Genomic DNA, 20,429 nt, shown 5'->3' with positions numbered 1-20,429 from the left:
ATATATATATATACACACACACGCACACTACCTGTATGGCCCTGAGGATGTCACGTGGGCCGCAGCTGTGTGCTGATTGGCTGCAAGTGGCCTGCAAGCTACGAGTTGAGAACCATTGGTCTAGAAAAACATCTAAATCAGCCCATGCCCCCCAAGTCATCAGAATTCACTGATTCTGGAGATGCCCTAGCTATCTGCTATATGGCTAGCTGCTGATTGCTGGAGGTATAAGTAGGGCCAGCCTTTGTGGCGGGCAGCCAGGGCGGTTGTGCAGGGTGACTCACCAAAGAGGGTGCCATGTGCTGGCCCGATCTGGCGCTCCACGTGCACACTGTGGCCAAGCAGCTGCGGTGCTGATTTCTCTCCCTCTTCCGGCCCAGCCTCCCACTTCACCGCTCCTCTCGGCCCGCGGGCCCAGGGCTGCCTTCTCCCTCCCCACTCCCTTTCTCCCTCTCCCCCCTGTCCACTTGCTCCTCTTGGCCAGCCGGCTGCCAGCTGAGGGCGCCGGCCAGTGACAGGGGCTGAGAGGAGGCCTCATCTGCTATGGCCCTACCTCCTCCTCCCAGAGGCTCGTACCACTTGGTGGAGAGAGCGGGGTAGGGAGGCTTGGTGGTAGGCCTGGGAGGTTTCGGGCTGCCGCAGACTGCTGGGCTCTCCTGTGACGCGACCCCTGCCTCCTCCCTGGGCTCTCGAGCCCCTGCCAGGCCTGGGGCAGTGCTGGTGGGAGGGTGCTGCGCATGCAGCTCTCCCCGTCTGCCCGCCCCGGCCCTGCCATTATTCGAATGCGGAGGCTGGGGAGCGTGGGGGTCCTGGACCATGCTGGGCAGGAGGTGGCACCAGCACCCAGTGGACGGACTCCCCAACCCGTGGGTGCTCCTTGCTCCAGGTAAGCCCCCTCAGCACGAGCCCTGTGGAGCAACTGGAGTCCCTTCACCCCATCGCCTCACCAGTAGCCCCTGGGGAGACCCAGTGCGCCCTGCCCATCCCCCCACCAGCACCCCTGGGGGAAACTGGACCTTCCCCAGTTCCCCCAGCCCCATCCCACTTGCCAGCACCCCTGGTCTAGGGAGGGATTTGGGTCTGGTCCAGTTCAGGGAGTTCAGTCTAGGGAGGGATGTGGGTTGGGTCCAGTTTGGTCTGGGGAGGGATGTGGGTCGGGTCCGATTTGGAGGGTTGGCTGGGTCTTGTGGGGGGCACAGCTGGTTCTGATCCTAGTCTCTGTGCCTCTCTGCCTGGGGGGAAGGACTAGCAAGACTAGTATGAATAATGATACTGTAAATAAAATGTATGAAAGTTCTTCATATTTTTTTATTTTTAAAACATTTTAAACAGTTTTTAAATTCACCCCAGTTTCATACAAAAATTTAATTCAAGCCCTGGTAGTTCAGATGAGAAGTGTGAAGGATGAGATAGTGTGATGGTTTCCTTTTAGTGGGAGTAGCACATGTCTGGTGTTTTGGCCAGCTTTGGCTTTTGTTAGCTGCTTTTACCCTCTCTCTCTCTCATACACACCAGAGCTCCCTGCGTCCTGGTCACTTTTCCCAGCTGTGCTGTGAGGCATAAGCAACTGCTGCTCTTGTGCCCTCTCCTTATGCAGCCCAGGTGGGGAAATTGACCTGGATGCAGGGAGCCCTAATTTTGCTCCTCGCTCCCCCCTTCACAGCTCGATAGGGGTGCGCAGGGGGCAGAGGAGCAGCAGTCCCGGGGGAGCAAGCAGCAATGCCAGCTGCTTCGTGCATCCAGGTCAGTTTCCACACATGGGTGCAGGAGGGGGATGCAGGGGTTAGGAGTAAAGGGGGTGCAGGGATTAGGGGCGCAGGAGTGGGAGCAGGCCTTCGGGGCTAAGGGAGGTTCGGGATCCTAGAGAGGAATGTTGTTTGGGTTCTAAGCCTAAATTAGTAAATTGACCTATATACACCTTTCATTTCAGGAAGAGCAAATCAGGAGGAAGAAGCGAGAGGCTCGTCTTGAGAAAATTCGCCATAATGTGCAACTCAAATATGCATCAAAAAGAAAGGTGAGTTATCCCAGAGAGCAGAGGCGTTTCTGTACTAGAGGTTCAGGTCCTGCTATTGCTTGTTCATACATGTGCCTTTTTTCTCATGAATATTCTCGTTGAAGTCATTGGGACTACTTGTGTGTGTAAGTGTTTGCAAGATTGGGGCGTTAAAGTCTTGGATTGTGTGTTACAAGTTTGTCTCAGTTTGTTTTGGAAGCTCTCAAGATATGGGTGATTTTGATATGGAATATTTCCTGGGATTGCTTTTGTGTGCCTGGAGAGGAAGAGGATGTCCCTTCTGTTGTCATCCTGTATGTCTGCTTCTAGTGTTTTCAAAAAGCTTTGTTATTTGGTTGTTTTGAAAATTCACTAAAAAGAGTAGAAATGTGTTGGATTATTATTATTTTTTTTAATAGTCTCTAGATTTGGGTTCAACTTCAGCTCCTGACTCTGGCAGCAAAAAACCAAAAACAGCTCCATGAGGTTAATCTGAGGGTTTTTTATTTTATTTGTTTAGTTAGTTAGGTTCCCCTTTGGGGAACAATTACATCTATTGTCTTGCTTCACACAGTGATATGTTAATGTGGTTTGGAAATGGCCATGCCTTGTGAATAAAGACAGTAGATTTTATTTTTGCTCACTAAGAAGAGGGCTGACTGGGGGGCTAGTCTTAGTTCTCTCAGTTCTGAGCATCTAATTATGCATCTGGTTATGCTGTGGGCCAAAGTTTCAGAGACACCTGCCGAAATTTGAGTATGCTCATTCTGTGTGCCTGAGCAGGCAATTCTGTGTTCAGTCACCTATTAGGAAAATATGCTATTATATAAATTGTTAGCATGCCTTCACCTGGAATATGTATTCAGTTCTGGTCACACCATCTCCAAGGATACAGCTGAACTAAAAAGGGCGCAGAGACAAAAATAATTAGGTATAATTAAAAATTTCCCTATAAGGAGAGACTAAAAAAATGGAACTGCTTAGTTTAGAAAAGAGACAAATAACAATAAGGTCGAATTATACAAAACAATGAATAATCTAGAGAAGGTGGATCAGGTGCTGTTTCCCCATTTTCATACCACAAGAATCAGGGGGCATTCATTGAAATGGAAAGGTGATTAATTTAAAACTGATAAAAGCCCCCTTTTTTACAGAGCACAAAATTAACCCATGGAACTTACTTCCATAAGATATTATTGATGATGATTTTAGTAGAATCCATAAAAGGGGTTAGATACTTCTAGGAATAAGAACATCAAAATGTTTTTGTTTTTGTTTTTTAAGCCGTAAGGGATATAAGGATATGGGATATGCTTCAGGACATATATCAACCGCTAGCAGCTTGGAACTAGGAGAAAATCCGCTTATGGACAGTTTATTACATATATTCTACTACATGCTTTTTTGCACACTGTCTTGTACTGGCCCCTGTCAGACAAGATGATGGACGAGATGGGATCTATTATCGACCAACTGACGAGGACAGTGGTAGTAACGATGAAATGCTAAGGGAGATTAGAGAGGCTATCAAAATAAAAAACTCAATAATAGTGGGGTATTTCAGTTATCCCCATATTGATTGGGTACATGTCACCTCAGGACGAAATGCAAAGACAAAATTTCTTGATACTTTAAATGACTGCTTCTTGGAGCAGCTGGTACAGGAACCCACAAGGGGAGAGGCAACTCTCAATCTAGTCCTGAGTGAAGCGCAGGAGCTGGTCCAAGAGGTAACTATAACAGGACCGCTTGGAAATAGTGACCATAATATAATAACATTTAACATTCCTTTGGTGGGAAGAACACCTCAACAGCCCAACACTGTGGCATTTAATTTCAGAAAGGGGAACTATGCAAAAATGAGGAGGTTAGTTAAACAGAAATTAAAAGGCACAGTGACTAGAGTGAAATCCCTGCAAGCTGCATGGACGCTTTTCAAAGACACCATAATAGAGACTCAACTTAAATGTATACCCCAAATTAAAAAACATAGTAAAAGAACTAAAAAAGAGCCATCGTCGCTTAACCACCGTGTAAAAGAAGCAGTGAGAGATAAAAAGGCATCTTTTAAAAAGTGGAAGTCAAATCCTAGTGAGGTAAACAGAAAGGAGCATAAACACTGCCAAATTAAATGTAAAAATTTAATAAGAAAAGTCAAAAAGGAGTTTGAAGAACAGCTAGCCAAAAATTCAAAAGGTAATAACAAAATGTTTAAGTACATCAGAAGCAGGAAGCCTGCTAAACAACCAGTGGGGCCCCTGGATGATCGAGATACAAAAGGAGCACTTAAAGACGATAAAGTCATCGCAGAGAAACTAAATTCATAGTTGACATTCATAAATGAATACTTTGCTTCAGTCTTCATGGCTGAGGATGTTAGGGAGATTCCCAAACCTGAGCTGTCTTTTGTAGGTGACAAATCTGAGGAATTGTCACAGATTGAAGTGACACTAGAGGAGGTTTTGGAACTAATTGAGAAGCTTAACAGTAACAAGTCACCGGGACCAGATGGCATTCACCCAAGAGTTCTGAAAGAACTCAAATGTGAAATTGTGGAACGATTAACTATGGTTTGTAACCTGTCCTTTAAATCAGTTACTGTACCCAAGGACTGGAAGATAGCTAATGTAATGCCAATATTTAAGAAGGGCTCTAGAGGTGATCCTGGCAATTACAGACCGGTAAGTCTAACGTCAGTACTGGACAAATTAGTTGAAACAATAGTAAAGAATAAAATTGTCAGACACATAGAAGAACGTAAATTGTTGCGCAAAAGTCAACATAGTTTCTGTAAAGGGAGATCATGTCTTACTAATCTATTAGAGTTCTTTGAAGGGGGTCAACAAACATATGAACAAGGGGGATCCAGTGGACATAGTGTACTTGGATTTCCAGAAAGCCTTTGATAAGGTCCCTCGCCAAAGGCTCTTACGTAAATTAAGTTGTCATGGGATAAGAGGGAAGATCCTTTCATGGATTGAGAACTGGTTAAAAGACAGAACAAAGTGTAGGAATAAATGGTAAATTTTCAGAATGGAGAGGGGTAACTAGTGGTGTTCCCCAAGGGGCAGTCCTAGGACCAATCCTATTCAACCTATTCATAAATGATCTGGAGAAAGGGCTAAACAGTGAGGTGGCAAAGTTTGCAGATGATACTAAACTGCTCAAGATAGTTAAGGCCAAAGCAGACTGTGAAAAACTTCAAAAAGATCTCACAAAACTAAGTGATTGGGCAACAAAATGGCAAATGAAATTTAATGTGGATAAATGTAAAGTAACGCATGTTGGAAAAAATAACTCCAACGATACATTCAATATGATGGGGGCTAATTTAGCTACAACTAATCAGGAGAAAGATCTTGGAGTCATTGTGGATAGTTCTCTGAAGATGTCCACGCAGTGTGCAGCGGCAGTCAAAATAGCAAATGGGATGTTAGGAATCATTAAAAAAGGGATAGAGAATAAGATGGAGAATATCTTATTGCCCTTATATAAATCCATGGCACGCCCACATCTTGAATACTGCGTACAGATGTGATCCCCTCATCTCAAAAAAGATATACTGGCATTAGAAAAGGTTCAGAGAAGGGCAACTAAAATGATTAGGGGTTTGGAATGGGTCCCATATGAGGAGAGATTAAAGAGGCTAGGACTTTTCAGCTTGGAAAAGAGGAGACTAAGGGGGGATATGATAGAGGTCTATAAAATCATGAGTGGTGTGGAGAAAGTGAATAAGGAAAAGTTATTTACTTGTTCCCATATATAAGAACTAGGGGCCACCAAATGAAATTAATGGGTAGCAGGTTTAAAACAAATAAAAGGAAGTTCTTCACTCAACGCACAGTCAACCTTTGGAACTCCTTGCCTGAGGAGGTTGTGAAGGCTAGAACTATAACAGGGTTTAAAAGAGAACTGGATAAATTCATGGAGGTTAAGTCCATTAATGGCTATTAGCCAGGATGGGTAAGTAATGGTGTCCCTAGCCTTTGTTTGTCAGAGGGTGGAGATGGATGGCAGGAGAGAGATCACTAGATCATTACCTGTTAGGTTCATTCCCTCTGGGGCACCTGGCATTGGCCACTGTCGGCAGACAGGATACTGGGCTGAATGGACCTTTGGTCTGACCCAGTATGGCCATTCTTATATTCTTATGTACTGACTGCATCCTGTGTTGCTGAGCAGTTCCAGAGACCGTTGGTCGTGTACCTCTCTGTTCTGCTGGGGATGTGGATGAATCCTGTTCCCTCCATTCTGTAGGAGACGGTGCTGCCCTCTGAACTGTCTGTTGTACGGAATGGTGCTCTCTGTCTTTGAGTGAATAATAGTCCTTTGTGCTAATTTCAGAGGCTTGAAGATGATGAGACTCAGCGGCTGCTCCAGCTCAGTACAGAGATCTTGTCGACGGAGTTAGGGTCAGATGTTCTAGAGCAGCTGGATCATGAGGAGGAGGAGCTGATTCTTGCTGAGTATGAGAGTGATGAGGAGAAGAAAGTGGGATCATGGTAAGGGTTGGGAGTGAGTGATTCCTTGCCAGGAACTTACTGCTTGTATCACATTTAGGTAGTGATAATGATGTGGGGGGTTTCTGGTTTGCTGGTTCCTGGGGTTCTCGTGTGGAAATTCAGGCATCCTTCTTTTAGATCTAAATGTATCTCTCTCTGGCACATAAATCTGGAGTTCCTCCCCTATTTGGTCCTTGGAAGGCAGATTCTGTATTTCCATATAATTACATGAACCGCAAAGGCTTTTGTTCAGCTGGATCAGCTTCATGCTGACAGCACTGTGGCTTGAACTCTGATCTGAAGAAGTGCATCTTATCTGGAATGGGTAGAGCCATCCACTTCATCCTGGCCTATTTCCCCATATAAACCCTCTGAGAACTGGGTAAATAACTTGAGTTCAAATTCCTTACATCAGGAGAAGCAAAATACTCCTCAGGGTGTTAGTAAAAGATGTTAATCCTGCAGATTAGTACTGACAGCTTTTGAGGCTCTAGAATTTAAAAAGAAGACATGAACATCTTGAAGGACACTGAACCGCTGCATAAAAACCACACACAGTCTCTCTCTCTCTCTCTCTCTCTCTCATATACACACAGTTGTTCCTTTGGCATCTGGATTTCAGCTTAAACCATGTGTTACCAGGGAAAAACAAAACACATGTAAAATTTGGATTTACCAGCATGTATAATAAATATTTATATAGCATTTTCCGTCTGAATAAATCCAAAACACTTATTAAACTACATGTAAATGGAATTGCTTTACCAAGCACTAAAATGCAGTCACTTCTCAGGTAACCAGGCATGCACCTGGAGCATATGTTGTTATGCAATAGTATGGGGAGGAGATGATTTTAGTCAAGGACACTAGGGCAAATACCTACTTGCCCAAAAATACCCTTGGTTCGTTACTGAATGCAGAGAGCAGATAGTGCCTCAGTTTCATCCTAAAGGCTCAAAATACATGGCAAACTGCATCAAATTCTGTTTCAAACTTAATGCCTGCACCACTCAGCCATGCACTCTGGTTTATTTTAACACCTGTTGGAGAATCTCGTGTATTAGATTTTTGGCTCGCCTGACCTCTCTCTCTGCTTTGTGTGCGTACGTATGTGTTTGAGGTTTCATTTTAACCAGTGTACCAAGGAATATTGTGGAACTGATTAGCAGGGGCCTGGAGCTCATGAGTTAGTAAATCCTCATGAACTCTGTAAAGTGCCTAGTAAAGAGGATGCCAAAGAATGCTCAGATTAGTGCGGGATACTGAATCGTAATTGCTAAAAAGTGCATGTTTGACCCCAGATTGCTGTTCATCAGACTTACAGGCCATTTGTAGAAATCTGACTTTAATGCAACTAATGGTTCAGTAGACTGAGGTTTTTCCTGAGCTGATGCTACCACCTCACTTGAAGTCACTTTGAAGCACTGTATATGAGACAAATCTTTTGGAAAGCTGCTGAAAGAAAACGATTTTATTTTCCCCACCGCCACAGGTTGGATGAAGATGATGATGATTTGGAGGAGGAGCATGTGACCAAGGTAAGATGTGGAGGGGCATCTAATGCTTCCCCTTTACAATGTGTGTAAAAGAAGAATTAAAGTTTCCTTACAGCTACAGTGTGATATGGGACAGCGGGATCTAGGAACTGGGGATCTGGATTACTCCTCAACCTGTCAAAAGCAGCTTTGTGGATGCCACTGCCCTGCTAAGGGGATCTCTGCCACCATCTCCTTTTGAATTATACTGGCTATTTAGGCAGCTTACTCTGCTGAGATCACTAAGATTTTCTCCCTGAAGTCACTATAAATGCACACTACTGGAAATGGCCATTTATTACTTTTAAAAGCCACTGCTTGCTTGCCACTTGGTTCTCTAGTGTTTGGACTGGTGGCGCATGCTGCTGTGTTACCTGGAGAGTATCTCTGAAACTTGGGAGATATGGCAAGAGTCTCTTAAAATTTATCTTAGCAGGGTTTTTTTCCTATGCTTTACTCCTGTTAGTAAGAGATAATGCTACAGTCAGCTGGCCCCTGACAATGTTCAGCCTTTGAAAGGCACACTCAATGAGCAAGGCAGGAAGTGCTTCATTAAATGTCCCAGCATCTTGTGAGGGCTATTTGGAATCCAGTCACACATTGACCCCTTGATTAGATTGGGAGACACAAATGTCACCTTTCACTGCTAGGCTGTATTGTAGGTAACTTGCTACCAGCATGCCCCCTGGCATCTGGATGTGGCATCATGAGTCTGCGTCTGTTCACTTGCCAGCTGTCAGGTTTGGTCCTCACAGGTGGGATGCTAGTTCCAGAGGCTGAACCCTCCTACTGAGTCACGCAGTGCCTTACTTCCCTCAGGATATTCGACAGTCAGACAAAAGATGGTCCTATGTGCGGTCATGGGGGTCTCCAAACGTCCCATGAGTCTGTCTCGAAGTCCCTCCTGTCCAGTATTTGTGGGTCTTTCCCATCCAGATTCTCTCATGGCAGGGTAGGCAGACAGCCCTCCTTGAGTTCCTCTAGCCTTCCTTTTCTTTTTCATCACAGATTTACTACTGCAGCCGCACACACTCCCAGCTGGCTCAGTTTGTGCATGAAGTTCAGAAGAGCCCTTTTGGTGAGGAGATACGGCTGGTGTCACTGGGGTCCAGGCAGGTATGCAGCACTCTGAGGTGGTTCCCAGGGGAACTGAAATGCTGTCTCACAAATACAACAATCCTTCTTGAAATCCCGGGAGATGTGTGTGGGTATGACTGTTATGTCACTAGTAAACACCTAGTAAAAATATTTGAGACTCAATTCCTCAGGTGCCCAAATTTTGCTCCTCTGAAAGTGACATTAGCAATGCGTGGGCTTAACTTAGGTTGCCAAAATCAGAGCGAATACTAGCTACACTAATCTTTTTAATTTGGCATTGTTGGAGGTGCCTTATTCCCCACCATGAGCTTAATGTGACAACCTGCTGAGGTTCCCAGAACTGTGAGCCACTGTGTTACCCCTCTCGGCCTCAGCAAGTGAGAGCTTTGCTGCTGCTAAGCAGTATGTCAGCTCCCTGACATGCCAGCTTGTCTGCCTTGCCAGCAAACTCTTTGGGACTCTGCCAGTCCAAACCTGGCCTAGCAGGTAACAATCAATGAACTCCAATTCCAGAGTTCTGCAGAGACATCTTCCTCTGCAATGCTCCGCCCTTGCTATAGCACCCAAAAAACCTTATCAAGTTTGTTGCTTCTTTAAAAGTACACAGCAGCTTACTAACCTAACTTGGGTTGACAAACCCTCCTCAATGAAAGCACTGAGTTGGTTTATGATAAAAGTAAAATAAGTTTATTAACTTGGGGCATAGGTTTAAGTGATACCAAGTATAAGGAATAATGATAGAAATGGTTACCAACAAATAAATGCTTCTAGGACTCAAACTTAATTTCAGCAAGTTACAGTCTTTGCCTATGCAGGTTTCTCACCTATACTCTGTTCCCAGAGACTTCAACCCCCTTGGCTGTGTCACTATTCTGTGACTTCAAGAGCTCTAGCCTCGTTAGTCCCTCAAGTGAGGGATGCCAGTATGGCTTTATCTCTCTCTGCTTATATCCTCAAAGTTTTGTCTTTGTATTCAAAGTTGGGAAGCCCCTCTTGGGGCTCAGCTTGCTGTGTCCACCAGGTAGCTGATGCCATGTTACTGTTTGCAGTCTCTTTCCCCCTGTCGAGTTAGTAAAGTGACTGTCTCCTCACTTCCTAGTTTTGTTTATCTTTTATGTAAATGTACTTTCACTGTCTCTCTTGTCTCAATTTACATTGGAGACTCACTAAAGCAGGAGGGACCGCATTCCTTTGTCTGAGGTGAGGGTGACTTAAGCTTTGTCTGCCAGACACATCTTAAAAACACATGTATTCTCAGCACACATGTATAACTTGTCATATATCACGTGTATATACACTGCCCAATATTAATGACCAGTGTGTTACTAGTTCACATACGATACTTTATATGATACTTTTTAGGTACAGATTATGACAACAGCGTGTTAGGTGTAGTGAGTATGTCCAGCCAGACAAGAGTTGCTGACACAGTGTAATGAACCAACAATGGGCCGCTGTGTCACACTTGGATCAAGTGCTGGAACCTGTAATCTCCACGGGTGAACCTCTGTATTAAAAATTAGAGCATCCAGGGGTGGTGTTTGGCCCATGGACTGTGCTTTGGCCACCCTTGTCATACGTTCAAGAGCCTTGCTTTCCTCTTCTACTTTGGGGACATCACAAGCACCTGAAGTGTTAGGAAAGCAGTCCCTTGCTTTGTTTTAGTATTCCTGCAGGTGCTGGCGTAAATGGGAAAACCACAGAACCATGGATGCAGGCATAGACCATCTTTGGGGCACCCTTTTTTTTTGTCTGCTTGCTGGTGTATAAACTTTATGGTGGCATACAGAAGATTTGGTAACTCGTTCTGGAGTAAGGCAAAGTATGCACACCTGGCAGCATCCCATACACTGTAGAACAGCGGTTCTCAACCAGGGGTCCAGGGACCGTGAGCAGGTTTCGGGGGGCCGCCAAAATAAACCAGAGAGCACGGCCAGTGTTAGACTCACTGGGACCTGGGGCTGAAGCCCGAGCCCCACCGCCCTGGGCTGAAGCTGAAGCTCAAGCAACTTAGCTTTGCAGGCCCCCTGCAGCATGGGGCCCGAGGCAGTTGCCCTGCTTGCTACCCCGTAATGCCAGCCCTGGCTTTTAATCTACTGGCTATGCAGGAAAAAAGTTGTTGTGGCAGAGGTGGGCCGTGGCGTTTTTATAGCATGTTGAGCAGTGGGGAGGGGTCAGAAAGAAAAAGGTTGAGAACCCTGCTGTAGAAGACCTGTCCAGTTCCAGAGCTAGTCTTAGACTGACTGTTCTAAAGGAAATTTTCCCTTACAAATGAAGGTGAGAGCACATAACGGCCTCTCTCATTCTGTTTCTCCCTAAGAACCTCTGTGTGAACGAGGAGGTGCACCATCTGGGGGCTGTCCAGCTGATCAATGACCGCTGTATGGAAATGCAGAAGAACAAACATGGTATGAGCACTTCCTAACTTGGACTACTGAGGAAGCAACTGCTACTACAATCAGTGTGAACACTTTTCCAGTGCAATGTGCTTTGTCTGGCTGCTGATACAGTAGCCTATGCAGGTTCAAGGGGCTTTCTTCAAATGCTGCTGTTTCCATTTGGGAGGTGGGGCTTGTCTCCCTAATCCAGCTAGGCTGTGTCTTGGGGATGTTTGTTTCAAAGGGGGAGGGTGTCATTTCCAGCTGGACTTTGGAGCTTTGTGAACGGTCAAGTGGAGATCCAGAGTGATGCTTCAGTGAGTAGAAGGTTGTATTGTTGATATGGAAAAGAGTTGTCTAGAATAGGAGCTAGAAGTCAGGAGATTCTCTCCCTCCCGCAATCTATTTCCTGCTCTGTTACTGAGGACAATCCTTCCTTAGAGTACCATCCACCAAGATGCTCACTCTTCAGCTCTTTAGAGCAAGACTGGCAAGAATTCCCTGAGCTCGCTGGCCTTTAACATCAGTGGTGATAGGGTAGGTTGTGAGCCAGAGTTCCTGCTTACTGTCCTGGGTCAGCCGCGGAGCTTACCAGCTGCACTTGGAATGTTCCAGTTGGATTCTTCTTGACCATGATTGGTGATGGAGCTTGCTGCGGCAGCTAAACCTTCAATACTAGCTGCTCCAGCTCTTCCCCTGCGTTACTCAAAGGTGTTGAGTGGCCTTTTAAAAATTCAGCTTAGCTTTCCTGTCAGGTCCATTAACGACATATAATTTTCTCCATGAGGCTTTTGGTCTGTGATGCTTTGGTTATCCTCACTCACCCATTCCATCTTCCCTTGGAGTTTAGAGGTTATCTTTAGTGACATGGGGGCCATATTTTCAAAAGCATCTAAGTGACTGAGGCGGTTCCGTCTCAATGAAATTCAGTCAGACTCGGGCGCTTTTGAAAGCATTGTCCTCAGCAGTGCTTTTTGCACCTTGCTCTTTGTTTTGAAGCATATTTTTGATTCTGGAAACTTTCACCAGTTGTGTAATTGGAACTGGCTGGAATGTTCCAAGTGCACTCGATACTCTGGTGATGAGCTTTGTACAGGCACCTGGATGGATTGGAATAGAAAAGAATAGAAAAGCCCAGTGGTTAAGCTCAGGGGATAGTGTGTGGTAGCTTGTATTGCTTCCTGCTATGACTGCCCTTAAGAGCTTAAAAATCCTTTTAAGAGCTTGGAGAGTTCTAGTGGGAGACTGGTGGGAGCTTAGACTCCAGGAGTGAGAATCCTGTGGGAAAGATATCTTCAGAGAAGCAGAACTAGTCAGGGACTTTTTTTCTTCCCTACCTCACAAGGCGGAGGAGATCCTTCGAGACCATTGTGCTCATTGAGTACTTTGAATCTGTCACTGTAATTGGGAGGACGTTGTGTGGAAGGTCCTTGTTTGTAACTCCCTACTGATACTAGAGGAGATTGGAATGATCCCAAGCACGAGCATTTTTACAGTCTGCTGCTGAAGCCACCTTGTGATAATATCAGAAGCTGCACAATGGTGTGGGGGTGAGAAAAGAAGAAAAAATTCCAAGTGGCTAAATCTCGTGATGGTAAGAGCAGGATCCACTGGGGACAATACTATGTGCAAGTCTTAATTCTCTGTTCAGTGTCTCGATAGTACAGCACTAGGCACTATATATGCAATAGGTAGGTAATGGATGGTCAGGTGTGTTGCAAAATCTACTTTGGGATCCGTGGATGAAAGGTGCTATAAAGATGCAAAGTAATTTTTCTGACTCTTGTGAATGTTGCTTATACTCAGTTCTTTTCTGCCTCTTGTCCTCAGGGAAGAAGAGTGAGGGAGAGGAATCAGAGGGGAAGAAAAGGCGTGTGAGCCGGGCTGTGTGTCCATTTTACTCCTATGAGCAAATGCAGTTTCTCCGGGACGAGGTTCTAGTCAAGGTGAAAGATATTGAGCAGCTCGTGGCCTTGGGCAAGGAGATTAAAGCCTGTCCGTATTATGGGAGTCGCTATGCCATTCCTGCCGCCCAGGTGAGAAGCTAGGGCTGTTGGTGAGGAATAGCTCCCTGGCACCAGAAAATAAACTGACTCACCTGTTCTCTGTAATGCTGTATTCCTCAGGTTTCCTGCTGATCATATCAGCTTAGAACTGTAAAGTTGAGTGTTTTCTACACATCAGCAAAAGAAGAGCTGATCGAAAAACAAATTTCATTTTGCAGGAAATTCTAGTATTTCAACCTTGGTTTCAGTCACATTTTGGGATGAAAAGTCAAAATATTGAAACTTGTCTTGGAATGAGAAGTTCTGAAAGATTTGGAAATAGCTAAATGTTTTTGTTTCACTGTTTGTGATTGGAATGAATTGTTTCAATGTTCCTGAATTGAAACATTTTGTGTGTTGACCAAAAATGAAATGTTTCTGGTTGTTTCCGCATTATTCTCTGGCTGCCTGGGTTGCCATGACGCCTCATGGGAGTTGTAGTTCAGATGCCTCACACTCCCATTTCCCAGCATGGGTCAGGACTACATCTTCCATGTTGCACCTCATTCCTGGGAAACCCAGGATGCACATGGCAGCTTGGCTAGGCGAGAATGTGGTGTAGGGTGACCAGATGAAACGGACAAAATATCAGGACACATGGGTGAAGGGAAAACAAAAACAAAACCCGCTGGAGCAGCCAAAGCCGCAATATCGGGACAAATGGCATCCCGGCCGTGCATCGGTCGGGACGCAGGACAAAGAACTAAAAATCGGGACAGTCCCGATTTTATCGGGACATCTGGTCACCCTAACGTGGTGTGTCATGAGAGATTTTGTCTGGCTGGGGAGCTCAGCACATGAGGAAAAGGGGGGCATGAGGCACACAAAGTCCAAGTCCCGTGGTGCACGGTGATGGCTAAGGCTGATGTTGGGATTAATGTTAAATTGACACACAATGAAACATTTAGTTTATATTTTCCTGAAGAAAAGTGTCAGCAAAACTGACCCATTCCCATGGAAATGCAGAAACCAAGGACATTCTTTGATGGCAAATTCCCTACCAGCTCTAACCAAAACGTAGAGCTAAATATAGCCCTTTGGAGGAGTGGGAGAGGTGGAGAGTGGTTAGAGCAGGGGGTTGGGGATGAATGCCGCTATTTCATTGTGATGTGCTGCAATTCATTTAATCTCTATGTGCCCAGTTTACTCAGTTATAATACCCAACTCCCTTACCAGGGACATTGTGAGGCTTACTTAATGCTTGTAAGGCATTTTGAGATACTTGGATGAAAGGTGGCTTATAAGTGCAAAATGGTATTTGCAATGGTACTCTGGTGCCAACCTTAACACATTAAGACAATCTGAGCCATTTCCATTGCTCTGAGTGTGTTTGTCAGAAGAATTTCTCTGTGACCATCTAATAACATGAGAATTTGTGAAAGGCATTCATCTGCAGGTTCCTTGCTAAAATTATGTTTTTAATGTAAATGCTTCGGGGGAAACACACATCCAGTGGCTAGAGCATGGGACAGGCAGTTGGAAGACCCAGCTTCTCTTACCAGCTCAGCTGTTCACTTGCTGTATGGTCTTGAACAAGTCCCCTAGCCTCTTTCTACCTGTTTCCTGTCCATAACAAAAGGGAGTAATATTACTTACCTGTCTTTGGAAAGCCCTTTGTAAACGCCCACTATTCATACTATTGAAATAGTATGATCATTTAAAGCTTGGGTTTCTCCTGCAGCTGGTGGTGTTGCCCTATCAGATGCTCCTGCATGAATCTACCAGATGTGCTTCTGGGATCAAACTGAAGGATCAGGTGGTGATTATTGATGAGGCCCACAATCTGATAGACACTATAACCTGCATCTACAGTGCTGAAGTCCGTGGCTCTCAGGTAAGTCAGGGGCTGGAAGTCACTGCTCTGTTAACCATTCTTGTGTTCTGTATCTAGTAGATTGCCACCTGTAATGGAACCCAGTATTTATGGAGTCGTTCATACCAGCTCTGTTTCTATTGTAGCTGTGCTGTGCCCACTCCCAGCTGCTGCAGTACATGGAACGATACAGGTGAGGATCCCAGAGAGGAACAGCTCCACAGCTGCAAGCAGAGGAGAAGCCAGAGCTTATTTCTCTCTCATCTGCAGGGTCTTGTCCTGCTTTTCCCATGCAGAAGGCTATTTGCACTAATGCTCTCACAATTGAAAGGAGAGTGCTGGTTTACTAGCTCTGTTTAGAACCTTCGTAAGCCTGGTTCTTAGGGTTGGTATTAGACAGCCAGGGTGACATTTTAACATGTGTGGCTTTTTCTCGTTCTCTTAAATTCTTTCCCAGTTTCTCCCTCTACTTTCTACTTTGGCAGCCACGTGCTGTGCCATAAGCTCCAGCTTTTAGTTTTTCACGTCTCTCCCAGGCTTTTGACCCTTTGTGTTCTAGTTGTCTTCGTGGCTGAAACGGAATGAATTCTGGTGACCTCCAAGGCAAAATTTGTGTACAGTGTATCCGCCCTATCCAAAACTTGCATCAGGCTTACCAGCTCTACAGTGATTGTCGCTTACAGGGCTAATTATTATGTATTTGTCTAGCAGCTAGCAGAGTGGGGCCTAAATCCTGATTAGACTTTGGGCACTACTGCAATATAAATAAATTAACCCTAACCAGTGAGAGAGGAGAAAGTCAGTGCTAGAAACTGTTAAACACTTGGACTCTTGAAGTGACATTGCTGGGTAGTGCAGTGATTCTGGCACCTGTGAACACTTGGCCAGGGCTTTCTGGGTTTGTCCCTTGCAAACAAACTGGAAGGGTGAGTCCAAGGGAAATCTGTGTCTTAGTTCTCATCTCCTCACGCTGAAGAAATGGAGTTGGGCCGATCAGCTTGATGGCTTGTGTTTGGGACTTAGGAAGCTGTGTGTTAAAGTCCCTGTGGGCCATTCATTCTGGAGTTTAATACCATCAACTATCTCATAGGAAACGTCTGAAGGCAAAAAACCTGATGTACATTAAACAGATTCTGTATTTGCTGGAGAGGTTTGTGTCCATACTAGGAGGTAAGAGAGCTTTCACTTCCACTGATGTTCCTAAGACTCTGAGCTGGCTGGTGCTTCCTCAGCGTGTAATTGCCTCCCCTCTCTCTCCCTGCGGCTTTCGCAAACTCGCTGTTGTTTATATCCTAGCTCCATCACCTGCTAAATTTGTCAACCTGTTCTGCAAATTGGAGATGTTGACTGTTGGATCCACCGGAAGTTTGCCACCTCTTTCATTAAAAGGAGGCAGCAAGTCATGCTGTAGGTCGCTGAGGAAAGAGATCTTTTATTCCTGTACTCCCAACAATTTCTCAGATTTGACTTGGGGGAATGAAGGGTGCCAAGTTACTAAGATGGCAGACAGATACTATGGTGATGAGCATGGCTTAAGAGCCTGAATAGAACAGAATTGCTGTACGAGTAGTTAGTGAGGCCCTTTGCCTTGGCAGACTCTTAACCATCAAGTGAATTTCTCTTTTGAATATTGCCTTTTATTCTAGATCCTCTGGAGCTAACCTGGCTCCTTGTTTACTTCTCTACTTGTCAACTAGGCATCAGATGTGCCTTGAGGGGAACCGCTGCCTTTTGTAAAGAACCCTTCATTGTCACTAATAGGAAGATGCAATTTGACACTCTTCTCCCTCCCCCTTTTCCCTCTTCTCTCAGGTGCTCCATCCTTTTTTCCTTACCTCCTTCCCACCCTGGCCATCCCTTAAATACTTCCATCAGGAAATGCAGTGTGTGTGTAACTTCAGGATTTAAGCTCCAGAAGTGAGAGACGTGAGGTGGGGATTAAATACTAGAAATAATAAAAAGTCAGAGGCACCAACTAACCTTGGTTTGTCTGCTGGTGGCTTGAGGGAGAACTGTCCCACTTCACCTGCCTGTGTCTACAAAGGTCACTTAGTGCCTGCATGAGAAGGTGCTTTGCACTCCTTTAGTCTCTGCAGCATGATGAATACTGTGTTAGTGTTTCTATCCACCTACCCGTCTGCCACCTCCTGTACAAAAGTAACGTAGGTGTCCGCTTGCAGGGATGCTACAGAACTTTTGTCATATGATGTGGAACTATCCTACAGAGGAAAACAAAGAAATTAGCAGAAAAGGCAATGTTTTGACTGTAGAACTACTTTCCAACCAGACAGTTAATTTCAAGGTGTGGTCTTTGTGCTAGAGTTGCATTCCCCCTTAGCTGTTTTAAGTGTGTTGCTTAAGTTTTTAGATAAACCCAGTGTGAATCATGCTGCCTTGAAGTGGTTTGATATTTTGCAGGAAACGTGAATCAAAATCCAAATGCTCAGAGCATTTCTCAAGCAGGTAAGATGTGCCTCTGAATGCCTCAGGTGCCTAGAGCAGTGTACAGCTCAACAGGCAGGGGAGATGGGTGGTGGTGGGGGGAAGGGTTGTGGGCCCAGCAGGTAATACATGTTTCTCTTCTCTCAGGGACAGAACTAAAATCTATCAATGACTTCCTGTTTCAGAGTCAGATTGACAATATCAACCTCTTCAAGGTAGTGTGAGGATTGTCTTCTGCTAGGACACAGAGGGGTAAAGTGACTTGGGGGGGGGGTCACGCAGGAAGCTTGTAGCAGAGCTGGGAATAAAACCCAGATGTCCTGACTTGGTCCTATGTTCAGAACGCTAGCCTACTTCCTGCCAGCTTCTCTCCATTGCCCCAGTTGTCTTAGAAGGTATTCTTTTACGTTGGCTATGGCAGCATGCTAAAGCTGTGTGCACCCAGGGAGTGTAGTTTCAGGCCATGGCAACAACATGTGAGTGGAGGTGGGCTGTCTGTGGGCAAAGCAGGGTTATTTATACGTGTGGGGCTTGTGATGCTCTCCTTAGGGTTCTCAGAACTAAGCCAGGGAGAGCTTTGTTGGGGCTTAGAATGTATCAGCTCCCTGCCACACCAGTTCTGTCAGCCTCACCAGCAAGCACCTTGAGACTCTGCCAGTCTTAATCTTGCTTTGCAGGTAATGTCAGTGTGCCTCAGTTCCCCAGAGATGTCTCTGCAGTGTCCAGTCCCTCTTACTGGGCTCTCACAGACTTTATGAAGTCTGCTGTCTCTCCTGTTGGCTCACTGAGGACACTCTTTCCCTTAGTATAAAACATTGAGATGGTTCATTAATTGCCCTCTACTTCAGATCCCAGCCCAGGGACCCTAAAGATAACAGCAGTCTGCCATGTCCTTTTAACTAAGCTGCATTGTTGCTAGGATTCCCTGGGCCACTTCCCCATGCCCCACCACGTTCTTCACTCTTACCTCAGGGCCTTGTCCTGGTTGAGTCCCAGCTGCCAGCCTGGAGCTCCTTCTCACTTCCCCCAGTCTCTACCAGCACTGCTCTAAGGTCCTGTAGCTCCCTCAGACAGCCAGGTGCACTGTCCACACTCCTCCAGCTCCAGGAAGGAATGGAACTGAACTCTGCTGCTCTGCACTGCAGCTCTTTTTATATGCACCTGCTGGGCCTGGATTGGCTGCTCCCTGCAGACCTTCTGTGATTGGCTATGTCCCACACTGCCACTCTAGGCAGCTTGGAGGATTTCACTGCCCTTTTCTGGGGTGGGGTGTGGCAGAGCTGCGAGGCCTTCAGCAGGGGTAGAGTGGAGGGCCTAGTCCACCCCATCGCAAAACCTCACTGTTTGGCTAAATATTCTGACAACAATGTGTTGGGTGTGCCCTTTGCTAGTTGGCATTAAGAGCTCTTAGGTCACTGGGTTTGAAGAACACGCTTATTCTGGAACCTAGCAAGTCATTTAGCTGAAATTGTAATAAAGTACAGCGCACGTTAGGCCATTAATATTACACTGTACGCTCCTCTCCCAGCATCGCTATTGGAGGAGAGATGGGGGTGGGGAAGGGATACTAGTCCAGCAGGGGTGGCTGCAGGATGGGGAAGGGGATTCTGAGTATTAACACGCGATCTCTCTTCCTCCCACAGGTTCAGCGTTACTGTGAGAAAAGTCTGATCAGCAGGAAGGTATTGTCCCCAGTTACTCCTTAACCAACATGGCAGGATGTTCAGCCCTGTCTAGTTCAAGGACAAGGGGCAGTCTAGCATTTAAAGGGGAAGGAGCATAGCAGCTGGGCATATGGCTGTAAGCCTCTTGCTTTCCTCTGCATATTGATTGTGTTCCTCTGGTTTACAAAATGGCCCCTGCAAACGTCCCCGACTGCTGGGTATTTGATGCTCACGGTGTATGGCAGCTAGTAAGCACTAGAACGCTAACACAGTGCTAGTTCTGCATTGCCTTTTCTGGGACTCTAAAACATGCCACCGTAGAGGCTGCGTCGTGTGGCAGCGGCGTGCATTAGCACTTTTGATTCAAGGGAGGGAAGAAGCTCTGGCTAGAAGAGTTTGGAAGCAGTGAGACATGCCAGAAAGTCTGGCTTCTGTAACTGGTGTATAACATGCAGTGAGGGCCTTTGTATGTGACTTGCTGTCAGTGTGTTTGTATCCTTTGTAAATCCTGCTCTTTATTTACTTGGCAGCTTTTTGGGTTTGTGGAGAGATATGGAGCCACCAGTGTAGTAAAAACTAACAAGGAAAAGCAGAAGATGGCTGGACTGCAGAACTTCCTTCTCGCCCTGCATCAGGGCACTGACAAAGAAGGCGAGTTCAGATGCAGGGTAAAGAGGGGGAGGAAGTGAGACTGTGGAGCTTGCATCTACATGGGACAAGGGGGGAGATGCACTTGGCTTCAGAGCTGTCTCCAGTGGAGGGAGACACTCGCTGCAGAAGCTGCCTTAGGAAAGCTAGTGAAGCAAGGGAGGAGAAGGCCATGAGGAATGTGAAATTTGGATTCCCTGCTCTACTATTCTGTTTGCCAGAGTGCGTGCTATTTATCTAGAAAGATTTGTTCCTTTCCTCGGGGAAGTGGCATGTGATCCATGGTATACACCTTAGGCTACCTTAGC

At 45.7% G+C, this 20,429-nt stretch overlaps 1 protein-coding gene across 1 annotated transcript in view; it reads left to right on the top strand.

The window, feature by feature from the left end:
* The window catches only part of DDX11 (DEAD/H-box helicase 11), a 35,531-nt gene that overhangs the window by 3,487 nt on the left and 11,615 nt on the right, over nucleotides 1–20,429 (top strand). Inside the window, exons 4-16 of the mRNA XM_074939203.1 lie at nucleotides 1,931–2,017; nucleotides 6,341–6,498; nucleotides 7,991–8,036; nucleotides 9,042–9,149; nucleotides 11,452–11,539; nucleotides 13,340–13,545; nucleotides 15,236–15,388; nucleotides 15,514–15,560; nucleotides 16,458–16,537; nucleotides 17,786–17,830; nucleotides 17,957–18,024; nucleotides 19,453–19,491; nucleotides 20,004–20,124. Coding sequence (XP_074795304.1) covers nucleotides 1,931–2,017; nucleotides 6,341–6,498; nucleotides 7,991–8,036; nucleotides 9,042–9,149; nucleotides 11,452–11,539; nucleotides 13,340–13,545; nucleotides 15,236–15,388; nucleotides 15,514–15,560; nucleotides 16,458–16,537; nucleotides 17,786–17,830; nucleotides 17,957–18,024; nucleotides 19,453–19,491; nucleotides 20,004–20,124 — 1,246 coding nt within the window. The remainder of the gene's footprint in view (nucleotides 1–1,930; nucleotides 2,018–6,340; nucleotides 6,499–7,990; nucleotides 8,037–9,041; nucleotides 9,150–11,451; nucleotides 11,540–13,339; nucleotides 13,546–15,235; nucleotides 15,389–15,513; nucleotides 15,561–16,457; nucleotides 16,538–17,785; nucleotides 17,831–17,956; nucleotides 18,025–19,452; nucleotides 19,492–20,003; nucleotides 20,125–20,429) is intronic.

This window comes from Natator depressus, chromosome 1, assembly GCF_965152275.1.
Source record: "Natator depressus isolate rNatDep1 chromosome 1, rNatDep2.hap1, whole genome shotgun sequence".
In the NCBI taxonomy this organism is placed as follows: Eukaryota; Metazoa; Chordata; order Testudines; family Cheloniidae; genus Natator; species Natator depressus.
This window is presented reverse-complemented; position numbering and strand designations above follow the sequence as displayed.